The 18,398-nt window shown below is 37.1% G+C and overlaps 1 protein-coding gene across 47 annotated transcripts in view; it reads right to left on the bottom strand.

Annotated features, from left to right (window-relative positions):
- SOX6 (SRY-box transcription factor 6) overlaps nt 1-18,398 on the bottom strand; it is a 551,842-nt gene that overhangs the window by 60,868 nt on the left and 472,576 nt on the right. For all 47 annotated transcript variants that reach the window (XM_079103752.1, XM_079103737.1, XM_079103729.1 and 44 more), the window contains one exon: nt 15,951-16,138. In XM_079103752.1, coding sequence (XP_078959878.1) covers nt 15,951-16,138 — 188 coding nt within the window. The remainder of the gene's footprint in view (nt 1-15,950; nt 16,139-18,398) is intronic.

The raw sequence follows: 18,398 nt of genomic DNA, 5'->3' as shown, positions 1-18,398 counted from the left end.
TAGCCTAGAAAACGGGTCTCCAGCTTCAAAATCCAGGCTGAATTCCTTTTAATTTTGCATGACTGAATTTATGAGACATGACTCAGTTTTAGGTACAGGTCATGAAATCAGGAAGCTTAGTGTCTATGCTTACTTCCAAAGCTTTACAAGTCAGTATCTATTTTATAAATTTAACTTTCTGAAGCTATTGAAGACTTCACTATGTAGCCACAAATAAATAATGAGCATTAGATGCTGAGTGAATTTGCACTGGCTGTCTCTCAATGCCTATGCTACCTCCTTCATGATTGGTGATTCTTATGCAGTTTCAGAAACCTTCCCCCTGGAGAGATGCATCCAGGAGCTTCTGTGACTGTGCTGAGGGAGATGGAGGTCTTACATGCTAGAGCTCTGCCACTGAAGAATCTAGAAACAGCAGCTGCTGCTTGCAACTATAATAGTTTAGAGAAAAATTATCAGTGGTCAGAGACAGCTCCCTGACTGCAGTAAACTATAGGCTTATAGTAAGAAGTAAAGGAAAGAGGGAGGGAGGGAAGAAGAAAAGAGAGTGAAAGAAAAGGAAGGAAGAAAGAGAGAGAGGAAAAGAGAGTACTTTATCTTCATACATCTAAGGAGACAGAGATAGAGAAGTGCAGACCATGAGCAATGGACCTACAACTTCCCTAATACAAGACAGGAGAAAGTCTCAGTGAGGCAAAGCAACTAGGGAGTTTTAAGAAACTTCAGAATTCTTCCAAGGTCTACTAAGAAGTAACCCTCCTATAACGCAAATTTCCTCTGCCTGAGAAAGGCCACATACAAAGCACAGAAAGACTCAGATGAAAATAAATTTTTAGCCACACAAGACTATTACTTCCAAAATCTGATCTCTAGTCTTAAGCATGCAATCAATGAATAATGCCTCAGCATTTCAGACTCAGTGTAGAGGAACAGAAAAGAGTAAGACATGGGCCCTTCTTTGAAGTTATTGGTAGTAGTAACCTACAATGTGGTACAGTAGAAGGAACAGACTTTATATAGTGAAAAGCTGGTATTTGAACCCAGACTTGCCTGCATGAATTCTCAGTGTTTTTGTTTTTGTTTATTAATCTCTAATGGGAGATAACAACAAATAAAAATAATGGTTATTTCACAGTTTTTTTTTTTTTGTGAAAATCAATTAGAGAGTAGTTTGTATAAAACTACTTATCAATCATAAATGCCTATAAACTATGTTAGTTATTTCAAAATTGCATTTGTATTTACAATCCTATATCCCTGAAGTTTCTCCCACCGATAGTCACTTATCAATTACTTCTATAGTGGCTATATAACAAGTTGACTTTCTGCAAGCTTATCTGTGTGGTGAAATACACTCAATTTACCCCTATCACCACTACCATCATTATTATTCATTTTCTGTCTACACACACACACACACACACACCAATCTGGGTTAAATGTCTCAGCCTAGCACTTGAGGCTTCTGTCACCTGAATGCTGCCCTCCCCTCACTGGGAGCCTGCTCCTTCCCTGTTAGAACTGTCCTCCAGCCATTACTTCCCAGATAAGAGGACATACGCCCCATCTCCACTTGTGCTGGGGCCCCACCTGGACACTCCTCTGAATACCTTGTTTGTCCTTTTCTCAGGGCATTTCAAGCCCTTCCTGTTCCTCAGCACCTCTCTTTCCACCTAGTCAGTCATGGTCAGCAGGCCTCCTTTGTCTTCAAGAGCTTAACTGCTCTTACAATTTCTTTTTCACATTTGGCACTTGGTCCCTACACTGTCAGGTTCCCTTTTATGTATCTATCCTGTCCCCCAAATCAGACTGCATTCTCCTCCAGGACAGAGACTAGTCAATAGGTCTCTGAATGCCAAGCATCTAACACAAACCCCACATGTCAGATAATGAGCATTTCCTACCTAACTTCCGTGATGTCCTATGGTTGCAAACAACACAGAAACCAGAAGAATCTTTGTGTTCAGCCTGCTTCACATATGTTATTTTATTTAATCTTTCCCACAATTTTGTGTGGTATAGTCATCATTTTCACTTTCCCTGTGAGTAAACAAAGGCACTTGAAAGTAAGTAATAGGCCCTAGGTGACAGCTAGTACTACATGTACTACATGGTGTTGTTGAGTCTGCCAAGCTGAGATTTGGACCTAGGTATGACTGATTTAAAAGGGTTCCATTCCTTCTTCCATTCCTGATGTTTGCCTAGACACTAGGAAATCATTTTATGGCACTGAAATCAGTGATCTAGAGTAAGAAAGACTGAACCTGCTACCAATCTCTCTTGCAGGAATATTACTAAGATTAGAAAACTCATGTTCTTAAAAGAATAGAAAGGTCTTAATAAACCAGTGACATTTTTTAATGTTAGAGTTCACCAAAATATATCTTTAAATCATTCCCATTTTACAGATGGAAAATTTGATATTAATTTTAATGTTGATATATCACTATCAATATATGCAAGAGGACCCCAAATTCACGGTTTCTCTTTTCATAAAAATTATGCTGATTCTCAATAAGAGAAGAGAACAACTTAGAGTGATCTTCTTTGATGAGAACTAGAGGAAATCTTACAGGCAAAGAGAGAAACTAATGACACTGGGCAATGCATTATACAAGCCACCCTTTGTGTTTTTTTCAGAACCAATGCTGTTGACATAATTTATAAAACAGACATAAAGGGCAAATCAGGGTTATACCAAAAATAAAAGCAAGTATTTCAATCCATAATGGGAAGACAGTACTTTGGGAAATTCTAATCTTAGTTGCAAATGTCACCACTGTAATCGATCTTAGCTAAAAGTGAACCTCTGTCTGTCAGAGTGCTACCAATGACACATTGCTGATGATCAGATTCAAGAAAATGCTGAGAGGGAAAGAGTGAAGGAAAGAATGTATAAGGTACAACCATGTGCAGGCTTCTATGTATACTCTCCATAGGCAGAACCTAGGCCTTCCAGTTGAAAATGAAAATAATCAAGTATAGCAATATCTACCACCTTCAAGAGTAGAAAACACAGGCTGGGGTTATGACTCAGTGGTAGTGTGTTCACCTAGCAGGTGTGAGTATATATATATATATATATATATATATTTCTTTTTTTAAAGGGTAGAACACAGACCCAGGGACTTACAGACATATGCTCCCAGGTCAACAGACATAGACAGACTGACACATGGATTTTGAGAAAGACACAGACAAGGATCCACAGACATACCTACAGACACACACACTCACAGATAAACACAGATTGAAACACAGATACAGAGAGATGTGGTCAAATATACAGACAGAGATACACAGAGTTAGACACACAGCAGAAACCCATTCCCAAAGAAATAAACAGATGCTTGGACAGATAGCCACACACAAACACATACAAAGAAGCAGACCCACACACCCAGACAGACTCACAAACACAGTAAGAAAGACATACATAAACCTACAAAGAGATATACAACACATGGTGCACTCACATGCACACATACACTCATGTGGAGTCATATTCTGGGTTCACCAGGACACATAGTTAGAGACTGGCATTGGGAGGAAGGTGAAGTCCATCAGCTACTGTGGAAACAATGTGGGATTTGAAAACAGTGACTCTGAAGAGCCTCAACTTTAACACTATGTGCATGTTGGCAAATGATTTGAGCTCTTAGAACCTCATCCTCATCTCTAAAAAGGGGAATAATAAAAAATTATACGTTAGAACACAGAATAACTGACAAATGTAAAAAAATGCTCTGCAAACAGTTAACTCCTCTGATATTCTTAAAACTGCAACTGGCAACTAAGTTTTCTTAGGTAAAGAGTGATTATATTATCTACCTCATCAACTTCTAGAAAGACTTAAGTAAATCTTTTAAAAAATTTGAGTTACCAGGAAGTAAAATTTCATATAAAATAAGAGTATAGAAAATTCTGTTAGGCATCAACTCAAGTATCTACTATGTATTAGGCAGGCCTGGAAAATCAGTGTTCTACTTAACCATATATTCTGATTAGTCATTTTACCATACACAACATATACCACAACATGTAGCATCATTATTGCAATGATTATAATATATAACAATATAAGAATCACTAAGACTGAATTTAGCACTTTGTGACCATATGATACTTCAGAATCACCACCATAATCATCTTAGGACCACTTAAGCATTAACTTGGAATCTGGAAAGCACTCAGGACAGACTGCCAGGAAGAGGGGATCTGGTCCCTGTCTCACTAATATCTTATAGTTGGATGTGAACAATTGATACTTGTCCCTCTGCTTCAGTTTTCTCATCTATAACATGAGGGACTGTACTAAATGATCTGGAAAGACACTTTTAGCTCTGACTCAACTATTCTTATAGTGTGATGACTTAAAGAAGTGCTGGGTAATGGTGTTTCTGTGAGAAAATGCTAAACTGACAAGTTTTTACTTCCATAAAAATGAAAAAATTCCTAACTTACACCTCTGAGAGGAAAAGATCTATCATCACTGGGCTAGATAAAATCCAGTCAACTTATGATTCTGTAAGGAGAGAAACTAAGACATTTTTTGCAGAGTCCCCCAGAAATCTATGGACAGGGCAAACATTAGGTCTCTAGTTCTCAGGGCGAAGATCCCAGAAGAAAATCTTCAGAATATATGGAAGCCAACACCCATGAAACGAGACACTGAAATGTGAAGTTCGCCCAGCTTTGAAGAGAGGAACTTCCTCGTAGTACAGGGAATCCAGGTGACTCTATTGCTCAAAGGCGTACAGGCAGTAAAACAGCAGATTTTCAAGTGGCAGCTTATGTTTCTCTGAGAAGTCTAAACCTCAAAATTCAGATTCTTTGTTAGACTTAGGAGTCCATTTGTATTATCTCAAGGAGCTTGGTGAAAACAGGAAAATAGTTTAGAATCGACTCAGCTTTGATAAGGTTGTATTTAACACTGAATCCAACTTTCAAAGTTGGGCTTTAAAAAATATGATTTCTCATTTAAACAATCTTAGTCTTATCTTTAAGAACTTATACTCAAATCACTTCAGGTCTAATATTTTGTTTTGATGATAATCATAACTACATATTTTTTGTTGTTTTTTAAAAAAAAACTGAAAAATTCCTGACATGTGATTTGTTTTTTTTTTTCTTTGCCACTTACATATTTAAAAATCGTTTGAAAAAAAGATGCTAAAGACCACCTAATAGAAACAGACCTAATTTGGATGTTGACTATTCTTCATGAATACTTTATCAATTTCTTTATGTGGGATAATACAGCGTTAAGTTATTTGCCACTAAATTTGTTGATATATCGTTCCTCTGCACTTTGTGTATCTACTGGAAAAGTTTTGCTTCCAGGAAAAAGAACAGGCTCTGTGCTCAGCAAGGATAGGAATGCAAAAATGTGGATTTAAATAAATTTCAAATGGAAGCCAGGTGTGATGGTACACACCTGTAACCTCAAACAGCTTGGGAGGCTGAGACAGGAGGATCGAGAGTTCAAGACAAGCCTCAGCAACTTAATGAGGCCCTAAGCAAATTATCCAGATTCTGTCTCAAAGTAAAGATAAAAAATAGGCTAGGGATGTGATTCAATGGTTAAGTACACCTGGGTTCAATCCCCAGTATCAAACAAACAAAAAATAAAAAACAAAACAAAAAAACCCCAATATATTTCAGATGGAGTTCTACCTACAGAAAAGGCCTTGGAAATCCTACAAATGAGACGGGAACAGGCTAGAGTTTGTTGATTAATCCTCCAACAGCTAAGGAAACTAAGTATTATTAATCACAGACAATTGCTCCCAGGTTTGAAGAGGTCACAGAGTTAGCAAGACATAGAGGAAAAATCTGAAGTCCAAGTTACTCTGAGTCTAAAACACATGCTCTTTTTACTCTTTGGCCCCTCTCCAAAGGTCTCTCCAATCCAGTACTTGGATTCTTCTTAGAACATAGTTCATTTTAAAGTGCCTGATCCACAAACACCTCCAATGGCTCACGATGAACTAAAAGATAAAATATACACTATCTATGGCAAGATCTGTTTTAGCCTGTCTTCCAACCATTTATGTGTCAGGTATGGGACAAGGTCCCTCATATGGTTTACTTTATCAAAAATCACAACAAACCTTGTGATTAGAAACTATGACTATTACCATTTCTCAGATGAAGAAACAATCTTAATCAAGTGGATGGGGAAAACTAGGAAGGAAAGGAAGAAGAAGCATGAGAGGGAGGGAAGGAGACAGAGAGAAAAAGGAGGGAAGGAGGAAGGAAGGGAAGAAATATTTATTAAATGCCTAATATGTATATGATACATTTTATTAGGAGGTTGGATATAGTATCATAGTATCATTTAGTTCTCAAATCCTGACATTCTTACAGATGAGGAAAATGAGGCTAAGATATTAACTTAAGTGATAAAGCCAGGATAGAACACTGGTAGACTTTCTACTACACACATCCAATGTGTAGTAAGTACTTAATAAAAAAAATGGAATGGAATTGAAAAAAAAAAAAGGCATGTCAATGGGATGAAGCATAGAAAAATGCAGTGTCAGCCACATTACTAAACTAAGGCAAAAAAAGCTAAGTAAAAGTTGATCTAAAAGATAGGGTGAAAGCTTTGTTAAGAAACAGCCTTGCAAAATTATTATAGTTCTCCAACCAAATACTGAGGAACATTCTCAGGAATGTCTCAAATTTTATAAGGAGTCATAGGAGAAAAATCCACATTTCTCTTGAGAAGCTATTTTTTATATGTAGTAGAAATACTGGGAATCTTGTAATATAGTTCCATTTTATTGTAAGCTCACAATCAAGTCTGTGACTCCCATTAGCAATTAAGCAAATATGAAAGATAAGAATTTTTGTGCATTTACCTTATCTCACCTTAAAATATTTACCTTATTTTTCTACCATTAATTTTTCTTTCCCACTATCTCCTCTTTGGTTTTCATGTTTTTCTTTTTTGTATACTACAGGTATCACCTCAAATCACTCAAAATCTGTTTTTCATCAAGGCAATTAATTGCTTTGCTCCTTCACATAGAATAAAAAGTTTATTTCTAAACATTACAATGTTTGAACAGTGAAGTCTTTTTTAAATTAAGGAGAATGCAATTAATGCATTAATGTAGGCATATGTATGGTATGATCTAGAATAGTACATGTTCAAAGAAGGTCCCCCAGCAGTCTCAAAGATGCTTTGAAAGGTCTACTAAATCAAAACTATTTTCACAATAGTACTAAGACATTATTTGCCCTTTTCATTCCTTTTCTCTCTTGAGTGTAAAATGGTGCTTACGAAACCAAATGGCAATGATAAATTTAGAATGCCAAAGCAGATACAAGAATCTAGCTGTTTTCTAATAAGCTAAACATTAAAGAGATTTTTTTTTAAATGCAAAACAAAATGCTGGGCATGGTGGCACATGCCTCTAATCCCAGCAACTCAGGAGGCTGAAGCAGAAGAATCACAAGTTAGTGTCAGCAATTTAGTGAGGCACTAAGGAACTTAGCGAGAGCCTGTCTCCAAATAAAAAATAAGAAGAGATGGGGTTGTAGCTCAGTGGTTAAGGATCCCTGAGCTCAACCCCTGGTACCAAAACATTAGAAAATTTAAAAAAGTAAAACAAAGCTGTCCTTCTGCTTTATTATTTTGAAATATATAGTGAATTATCAAAGATGTTATCTATATCAATATCTAATAGATCTATTATTGTTATTTAAAATAAATCCTCTTATTTTCAGTTTTAACATCTAATATATATACAATGATAAATATTGCTAGATATATATGTATATCACATAAATCAAAACTGTTTGGGAACTTTAATAATTTTTAAGACCAAAAATGTTGAGAACAACTGTCCAGAAAGATGAAGAAATTAGATCCAGAAGGAGGAAAAATTAGAAAGTACCTGCCATAGTGGGAGGTTAGGTCCATAAAATGCTGGTACTTAGTAAATATGTTCTGTATGTACCAAAACTAACAACTCTTTCAGAAATATATGTAGAAGTATTGAATTTTAACCCTTTCTCTGGGAGATATATTCACTGGATGTGGCATTTTTGACTTAAAACACTTGAAAACAAAACTAAAATTTTAGACTGGATATGGTGGTACATGCCTGTAATCCCAGCTACTCCAGAGGCTGAAGCAGGAGAATCACAAGTTGGAGGCCAGCCTAGGCAACAAAGAGAGACCCTGCCTCAAGCACAAAATGAAAATAACAACAACAACAAACAAAACAAAAAAACACCTAAAAGTTTCATGTTTGTTCCCACGTCCACCTCTATCCTTAAAAAGTATCTGAAACCTTGTTAACGTGTATAAATTCTTACCATTCTTTCCATTTAAAGTGCAAAGAAAAGAGCCAAACAAGTTTGTTGTTTTTTATGAATTAGACCTTAAACTAGTAACTAGGCAACCAATCAAGTAGCCCTGACAACAGAAATAAAAAGAACTTAATGATTACATTCAGCCAGGAGCCCATAGACAGTACAGCATAGCTGCCCAATGTTATTGGTTCAAATGCAAAATCCAACATTAATAAAACTTACATTGCTTTTTTTCTAACTATATAGCATTTTTGATCTGTGAATGTTCTTTTAGAAAAACACTATCACAAGTATAAGTATAGCTATTCATTTCAAAGAAATATGCAGGAAGCACATATGTCTAGGTAGACTTCTTTAGCTCATGATTTTAGCATTCACTTCATTAAAATTGATGTTTGGAACTCAGATGTGTTTCTTGGCTTAGATTTTAAGTAAAATTGCCCTATCAATCTCACAGAGTTGTAGGGGACAAATGAGATGATGGAGAGAGGGGAAGCTGGAATAAAGTGATCAAGAGCTGGTCTTTTTAAAATTTTAAATTTTTTTAAAAATTTTTACAGACTGCATTCTGATTCATTGTACATAAATGGGGTACATCTTTTCATTTCCATGGTTGTGCATGAAGTAGAGTTTCCTCATCTGTGAAACAGGAATAGCAATCCTACCTACAGCCCTGAATTTGGAAAACTTTAAGAGAGATAGTATTTTTGAAGCATAGAAGCACTACAAAAATATACCTTGTCAGGAACTACACAGATTTTTAAAGCTGACTACTGCTCTGATTTGCAAATGAGGATGATTACAATTAGAATTTGTCCCCTTGCTGTACAACCTCTAATGTGCTCCACATTCCTCATAACACCCATTATCATCATCTGCAAAGAGGCTGACATAGACAAGCAAAGCAACTTAACATGTTTGTCAACTGCTCATAAAAATGATAACCTTGATTAATTAGTAGTATGTATACCTTTGAAAACAACAAAAGCTCACTAGTCTGTGCACTGTATGAAGAGCTCATTCATTCCAAACATACGTTGCTAAATAATTTGCTCACAAGCCCCTTTCACTTATTGTTGAACAGCTATATTGATCTTCTGTCTAAACTTCTCCTGTCATGCAACAATGAATATCTGAATCAATTGTATAAATAACAAGGAGTTTTGGCAATTGACCATGAGAAGCCAAAGATATCCAGTATGTTTTTCTTTTCTAATAAGAGGGGGCAGTATTACATCAATATAATACTGATGCACTATTCTGATATTTTGTAAAGTATGGGTGAGGAGCAAGAATCTACAGTTTAAAAACTGAACAACAGCTTTTTGAGTAAATAGGAACAAGTTTACAATGTGCCTCAATGATTAGATTACTATTTTCTTATTTACTTGATTGAAAAAATACCATTTTGGCATGGTAAATGCATGCAGTTATTAAGAAGCATCAGGTTAAGTATTTTCAAAAATCATAGACCAGATTCTGCCTTTATGGAAATATATTAAAGAACACATCAAATTAGTAGGGACAAAAAAATCTCCAGCATTTTAACAAATCGTATTTGAACATTATTACCACATGCCATATCCTAGCAGGTAGCTAATATATACAAGATACTCTAAGAATAGAAAAGAAAAACACATATGTTGACTTAGTAAGAAATTGCATGTTAGCATTTTACTAGCCTTAGCTCTGTCTCACAACATTGTGGCTCCTAAGAACAACAGGTCGACCCATTTGTCCCTGAATGGATGATAAAGTGAGAAACAAATTTATGTTAGTTGAACATCTCTTGTGTAAGACATGTGCACTGTACATAGCTTTTCCTACAAACAACCCTTCAAGGAAAGGATAATTACCTCCATTTTATAGATATGGTCATTGAACTCAGACAGGTCGGGTAATTTACTTAGGTAACAGTGAGAAAACAGTACAGGGAGAACTGAGACCCAAATTAATCAATTCAAAATCCATGTTCTCTTTAATCCACTATATGACCTCTCATTCTCCTGCTGCTCCTGACCTAGCCTCTTCCTTTGCTCCTTTGTCCATCCTGTAATCATTCATCTTCTGTTTCTTGACTATTATTTTTACGGAGCCAGAACCAGGGTGCATCATGGCAGGGAAGATGCCTATCCAGACTGAAAGTGATAAATGTATAGAAGTGACAAGGCTTATAGAGGAGGGTGCTTAGCACTTTCCTGCTTCACAGCCTGTGTTTATTCCTTGCTTCATTCCATCAAAGGTTAAAGATCACCCATTTAAAACTACATTTATATATAATAGGTTTAAAGATATGGAATTTAATACTGTTCTATAAATGGAAATATCATTACTTAACAATTAAGAATGCTAAGATTTAATTCCTCCTCTGTCACGAATCCACTATGACTGTGAGTAAGTCATTTTCTTTCACTAGGTCTCTGTTTTCCCTTATGTAAGTGGAAGCAACTGCAAATATGATGTTCTCTCTAATCTTCCACTCTAGTTTAATCCCACTGATATACTTGGGAGGCAGGTATGGTATGATAGTTGTGTCCATGATAGCTTGTTTTGACATCTAATGAGATCAAGCATTTTCTCAAGTCATTCTCAGAAGATGAGGGGAATAGCAGTTCAGGTCACATTGATAAAGATGGGTCATCTGCCTATTTATGAGCAGCTACAATTGGCAGGTAATCTACTGGCACATAATACCTATGCAAGAAAGTTGCTCTAACCAATTACAAAGTCTGCATTCAAACATCAAGGTCAGAAAAGATATAGAACACACTTCAATACAAATCAGTTAACTAAGAAGGCCCACTCTGTCTCACCTCTTTTATCTAAATGCCCTTAGCTTAGTTCTGAGGACATTGAGAAGCAGGTAATATTCTGCTGTGTATTGTCATGACTAAAATATTCTCTATAGAAAGATGTCAAAACAACGAAATTTGGTAAGCAATTAGCCTATCATATGATCTAATTGCACTGGTACTTAAGGATAGAGAAAACTGGTGGTGTTGGTGCGGAAAGCTAAAACCCAGGGCAGTAACTCAGACTTCTGCTGGCAGGACATGCACAGAGGTTATGTTAAAATGATGGAGCATAACAGCTCCTAAGGCGCTGTTACAGTCTATTGTCCCCACAATCTATATATTTAACAGACCCTAAATACCTCATAACACAGTCAACCAGAAAAGCTCCGTTGGTGCCGTTCTGGCCGATCAAGTCAACAATGTTTTATTTTAAAGTGCCAAAATAAGGATTTGCCCAATAAAGTAAAACGCACCATGGGTAATTAAGTGGACACATAAATGAGCCTATATGTGGTATAAAGACACAGCCTCCCTGTGCCTGCGTAGTAAATGTCAGCCCACGCTGATGATACGGTACAAAGTCTGTCTCATACATATCTCATGTTACCAAGTGTAATGTGCAACACAGTGGACACTGCGATGCACTGCCCAGATCCCCCTTCAGGACTAGAAGATTCATTCCCTCTGCTCTTGGGATCACTTTTGGTAGCTAGTCTTTAGCTGTCGGCCCTCTTCGGCATTGCCTCAGCTGAAGAGAGTTGTCTCACCCACGGTCATGTCCTCTTCCCAGGGTAGCCCTCATCCAAGCACTGGCTGAAACAAGGGTACAAAAGCTCACCTTCTCACCCCAATGCGATGATTCTGAATGGCCAGTGGGGTTGCCTGAGGTCTTAACTGAGACTGCACCACAGCACAAACTCTCCCTCTGCCTAGTCCTGCTTTTGCCCTCCCACTTCCACGGGTGGAAACCCCAAAAGCACTCCCAAACAAGCCTGCCATGAATGTCTATCTCATAGCCTGCTTCCCAGTGAACCCAAATGTGGGTCATATGCCCTTGTAAACAATGTCCATGCTTCTTTTTAAGAGAGAGAAGTAAGCTTAATAATTTTTGAGGTTTTATGACAGCAACACTGAAAAACTATCTAAAACTGTATAATGGATTACAAAGAACAAATTCATAAATCTAATTTATGGGTCTTTACATTTAAGGAAACAGATAATAATTCCAAGGTGGCCAATTTTGAAGACAAACTGAATTTGTCACAATCCATTTTCCAGTCTTTATTGCACTTCATATACTTATTCTTTTGACTCAAAAGAAAATCTAATCCTCAGAAAAAGACACAGAGTCCCTGTGGAACCTCATGAATTAAGTTGGATATTTTAATCATAAGAGGGATCCAAAGATACCATCACAGGGATCTGATAGTACTGTTCTTAATTTATTCTTCTAAGCATGACTAACCTAATAAGGAAGGATTGGTATCTACTATCCATACTAAACAAAACCTACAAAATCACAAAATGTATGTTTAGAATAGGGACATTATTCGGGAGGGAGAATGTGTGAAGGAAGGCTCATGAACACAATATCCCTGAATATAATGAACTTTTCCAGTTCCCTAAAATCAAGCCCAGGAAAGTTATCTACTGAGTCAATGTCTCCCAGGATTTCTTGGTTCTGGAGAAACAACTCTGCAACTTACCTTCAGGGACTCAGTTATATTCAACGTAAGTTTTAGGTCAACACTAAAGACAGAGAACATGAAGAGGACATGACCTTGGGTGAGACAACTCTCTTCAGCTGAGGCAATGCCAAAGAGGGCCGACAGCTAAAGACTAGCTACCAAAAGTGTTCCCAAGAGCAGAGGGAATAAATCTTCTAGTCCTGAAGGGGGATCTGGGCAGTGCATCACAGTGTTGAATTTTTTTTCTATCCTTACCTAATCACTCATCTTTGTTCCATGTCTTCGAAAGCAAAACAATGTTTTATCATTTCTAATCTCAAGACTTCTTCCTCCCAAATGAATTAAGAACAGTCAATGAGAAATACTTGATCTGTAGAATTTGAAGTTAATAGTGTTCACATTTGAACTTCAACACCAACTGATGATATAAACTCAAAAATATTTGGTGCTATGGACTGTTTTGACATCTAATCCCTAATGTTGATGGTAATTGGAGGTGGGTCTTTCAGAAGTGACTAGGACTAGATGAGATGATGAGGGTGGAGCCTCCACAATGAGATTAGTCCATAAGAAGATGAGGTTACCAGAACTCTGTTCTCCTTCATGTGAGGATACAGCTAGATGGTGGCCATCAGCAAACCAAGAATTGGGCCCTCACAAGAACCTGACCATGCTGTCAGTCTGATCTTGGACATATGGCCTATGGAACAGCAAGAAGGAGATTTTTGTTGTTTGAGGTTTATGGTATTTATTATAGCAGGGTCACCAAGTATACAAAGTTCATATGGGATATGATTTCAAAGGTATACGACACTTTGCCCCATACAAGAGTTTACCATGGAGCTACTCAAGTTCTTCCAGAACAACAGGACTTCAAGTTTACCAAGAAAAAGGTAGGTGAACACTTCTAGGCCAAGAGGACATCAGAGGAGTTAAGCAATGTCCTGACCACCATGAAGAATTTGGATGCCAAGAAGGACTGAATATCCTCCTCACTTTGTGTATAAGAAAAACTTTACCATACATTATCCATATTCACCTACTCAGGCAGCTCTTAAAGAGGGCCTCTGCCTTGTGAGACCACTACCAAGGTTCCAAAATGGGATAAGACACTTAGAGGGGAACAGAACACATACTTATTGAGCAGAAGGAGGAACCAGCATGTATATTATTAATCTCAGGTATACAAAAGTATATAGCATACCAGACACCAAAAGACCCACCACCATTTATATATAAAAGGCACAAATGTCTTTGCCCCCGATAAGTGATGCACTATGGAGCTATCCAAAGTCTCCAAGATCAAACACGACTTCAAGTATATCAAGGAAAGAGTAGGGACACACTCCATGCTAAAAGAAGCATATATACATGATGTTAACATGAGTAACTCAGTGTAGTGGGAACTGAGGGTAAAATAAAATTCTTTACTAAGCTTTGGGAAGTCAACACTCTCTCAGAGCTAAACTTCCTAATCTGTGTGAGGGCTTTGATCACATACACTCTGTGGGAATCCCATTTGGATTTTCCTCCAGAACTGAGAGAGAATAAATTTCTGTTGTGTTGAGCAACTGAGTTTGTGGTCATTTGTCAAAGCAGCCAGAGGAAACAAACACACCCACATTTCCAGACTCTCACATCACTGTATCTTATAAGAAGGAAACATAGGAAAACTTATTAAAAAATCAACACCCTGGTTATGGGTATGTATTCAAATGCCTGCAGCACACAGAATCACATACTTCTGACTTTTTCATATGCAAATTTAAAAATCCTTCTAGGAATTGGGGGAACTACCAGTTTTATTCAGATGGATAGAGATTCTGCTACATGCTAGAATTAGCAAGTACTGAAATGAGGAAGAGACTCTTTGCCCTGACTTCATAACTTATATTTTCAGCGTTGACTGAAGAGAAATATTTTTTTAAAGCTCTAACTCTAAAACTGTTACCAAAGACATTGCCCATCATGCTACTCGTTTGTCCCTATATAGTTCCATGTTTCTTAAAAAAATGAAAGCTCTCACAATTTAGGACTAGGAAAGTATTTTTGTGTCTTTAAAAAAATATAGTTCATTCTATCAGATAATGAGAATTTTTTTACCCCATCTACTAGAATAGCCTCAGCTACTCTGCCTGTTTCTGTGCTTCACCTCCATAGTCCTTTTTCCCACAGATAGCACAATGATGAATCCTCTTATATATAAATCAGATCATGTTCACATCCTGGACATAACCAGTCTAGGATTCCCATTATATGCAGGACAAAATGAAAAGCCTTTCCAGGGCCCACCAGGTCTAATATGCTGTGTCTGGGCTATCACTTTTTCTTCACGTCACCTTGCTGACTCTTCCCTTTCACCCCTCTGGCGACACTGGTCTCTATGCTTTTTGTTCTTGTTGCCTGGAAAACCTTTCTCTCACTCCTCATAGGTCACCATTGCTTCATTCAGGTCTCCACTCAATGTCACTTCCCCAGAGTCCTTACCACACTCCCTCTAAAATAACCACCCTTTGCTTGCTTCTGTTTTTTCTCATGGCTTATTAACCCTCTGACATTACACTGTATATTTAATTTATTTCATCATCGTCTGTGTTCCAATACTAGAAGATAAGCTCTCCTAAGGAAGGAAATTTTCAGATTTGCTCACTATCTCCACTACCTGGGGCCAAGTCTAGAATAGGTACTGGATAAATGATTTGCTGAATCAAAAAATAAGCAAATGAATTTACAAATTGCTTTGCTTTGTTTTTGGCCCTGGATGATTGGAAACTTAGTATTAATTTTAATGGTTATAGTATCTTATTAGCCTTTATCATGAGCACATATGTTTTCTTTTTAAAAATGTTGATATTTTGTTTTTATTCTAATAACATAATATATACATGTTAAGATACATTTCAGAATGTGACAGAAAGACATCAATAGGCAGGTCCCACACCAAGTGGGAAAGGCTGTGTTGTGTATACGTTAATCATCAGTAAATGTGACACACGACAGATTTTAGTAAAATATAAGACAGTCCTCAAGCTAGAAGTCCAAATTTTGACTGAAGATTGATATTTGGGAGTCTGGAAAGAACAGATGACAATAAGCCAATGGCCTAGCAGAACCAGTGAAGGAGAGAAACAAGTTTTACCTTTTCATTCCTGCAGTTGTTAAGTCCCATATTATTCATGGAAGACAGTTTCCCATCAACGCCATGGGGCTGTTGCTGCTGTTGCTCCCGCTGGATCTGCTCTCTCATCTTCCGAGCCTCCTGAATGGCTTTCATCACTGTATCCTGATCCCCAAATAGGGCAGGGGAGTTGAGACTGGACAGGATATCTGCATATACAGGATGCATTATTAAAGGCTAGTGAGAATAAACTCAAAAAAAGAATTACTCTCCACTTTTCTGTGTAATTCTGCATTCTCTGAACAAGGAAGGGGAATATTTGTTATTAGAAAAGCTGTACAATACTATGCATAGAACACAGAAAGCCAGGGCCCTTGGAGGATAGCCCAGCACTCTACATGGGTTCTGGCTACCCATCTTCTCACTAGATTCCAATTGTGTATCTACTGGGGAGAGATACCTCTTCTAGTTTTGTCCACAATCTGTATATGGCCTTGCTTCCTCAGGGAGAGAGAGGTATGATGTGGAGAAAAGGGAGAGGGGAGTGTAGTGAGGAGGCAGGGAAGAGTACACTCAGGTACCCCATTATATTTGGTGTGCCCATATAGGAAAACTGTTTCTTTTTTAGAAGAAAAAAAACCCATGAGACTCCATGTGTACTTCAGTGACATCTGTATGTGTGTGTTCATGTGTCTACTGCAGGAGCGAGGGGGCGGGAAGAACACACCATGCTCTCAGATCCCCAATTGCTGGCTGGCTAATGAAGCATTCTTCTCCTCATGCTGCCTCAGTTATTTACCAAGAGAAGGATGAACCATTCCCCACCCCCACCCCCAATACCCACTGCTGTCTGCTCCCTATTCCTCACGACAGCGAAGCCATGTGTGTGGGAATGGTTTTCACATAAGTACAAAGGCTCAAATAAAGTAAGAATAAATATTTGCTTTTATTATATTCCATGCAACACAGAGGGAAAAGATTCAAAATGAAATTGACTAATGTCCTTTTATATCTTGCATTTTACTGTGGGCAAAATGAATACTTTGGATAAGGTTTCCAATTTTTGACAAAAAAGAGGGCAATTATTTGATGAGTGAGAGATTTCAGTTACTGTGGCAAATTTTAATATGTCCTCTTGTTTGAGACACAGTGGTCTGAGCATTTCACAGCCCATGTGTATGGGCATGTGTGTTTGTGTGTGTGAACCAGACTACAATCAAATTACAAAACATCTCTTGTATGTGCAATGCATGTACATATATCTGATATATGTACATATATGTGTGAGTTTGGAAAAATGCATGTACATATATGTGTGTCCATATATGATACACCTTTCTGTTGACTTTTTTTTTCTCTCATCTCACAACAAAAAAATCTAGTCAAGGGATGTTCTTCATATTCATATGCTGGAAATGATTTTCTTCTCTCTGACTTGAGGTGAAAATTTCCGGATCCCTGAAGGAGGCATTCTGACATAAAATAAGAATAGGCTGCTATAAAGATCCTCATATCCCAAATTTCAAGAAGAAGATTCATGTCTCATTATCAAAAGATTCATTTAGGTTCAGCACAGTTCAGCAAACATTTCAACTATGAGTTTGCAAAAGAAGCACTAAGTTATGCATAAGAGGACCTAGATTCTGGTTCTGGCTTTGCTAATTAATAGCTAACATGCTGTGGGCAAATCATTTTACCTGTAAGAACCACAAATTTACTTTACCTGTGTGACGAGTATCCTAATAACGCATCATCTAATTCATAAAATTATTGAAATCAAAGAAGAAAATAAGCAACAATTTTTTTTGTAAACTATAAATAGCTATACTTACACATTATTCTATCTAGAATAAGGAGAATTTCAGGCTCTAGGATTCAATCATACAAGGAAGGTAACATGGTAAAGAAATGCTAGGTCTAGTCCCTAACCTCTTCAAGTCTCAATATATTTATTAGAAAATTAATAGTTATAAAAAGTAGAGTAATAATTTTAATGCTTTTTGGAACTCCCCTACTGACAGGTATTTTCACATTTATTGTTTGATTTTACATGCATTTGTAGATGTATTGGTATTACTCATGCTGGCCTTTTAAAATTGAACATCTTCTAAGTGCTAGACACTGTCCTGGGCACTTTACATACAATTTTCTCTCTTAATCCTCATAGAAATCTAGGAATGAGGCATACTATTCCCCTTTCAGAGAACAGAAAACTGAATTTTAAAACATTAAATAAATTTCCCATGGCCACTAGTCAGTAAAGGCTCTCAGTTCAAGCCTGTCCCATTTCTAAAACCCATGTTTTTTCCTTCATACTTTTCAAACAAAGATGTGAATATTTCTAGAGATATTTGACAATATATGGCGGAATACAAGATATAGATTACTAGATATCAATGTTATTTCATATGTTATTGAAGTGTGTCATTTATCTTCATTTCAATGCAAAACTAATAAAGGATAACATGT

Source organism: Sciurus vulgaris (genome assembly GCF_902686455.1).
Source record: "Sciurus vulgaris genome assembly, chromosome: 11".
NCBI classification, from domain to species: Eukaryota; Metazoa; Chordata; class Mammalia; order Rodentia; family Sciuridae; genus Sciurus; species Sciurus vulgaris.
Note: the sequence above shows the minus strand (reverse complement) of the source record. Positions and strands in the feature narration are given on the sequence as shown.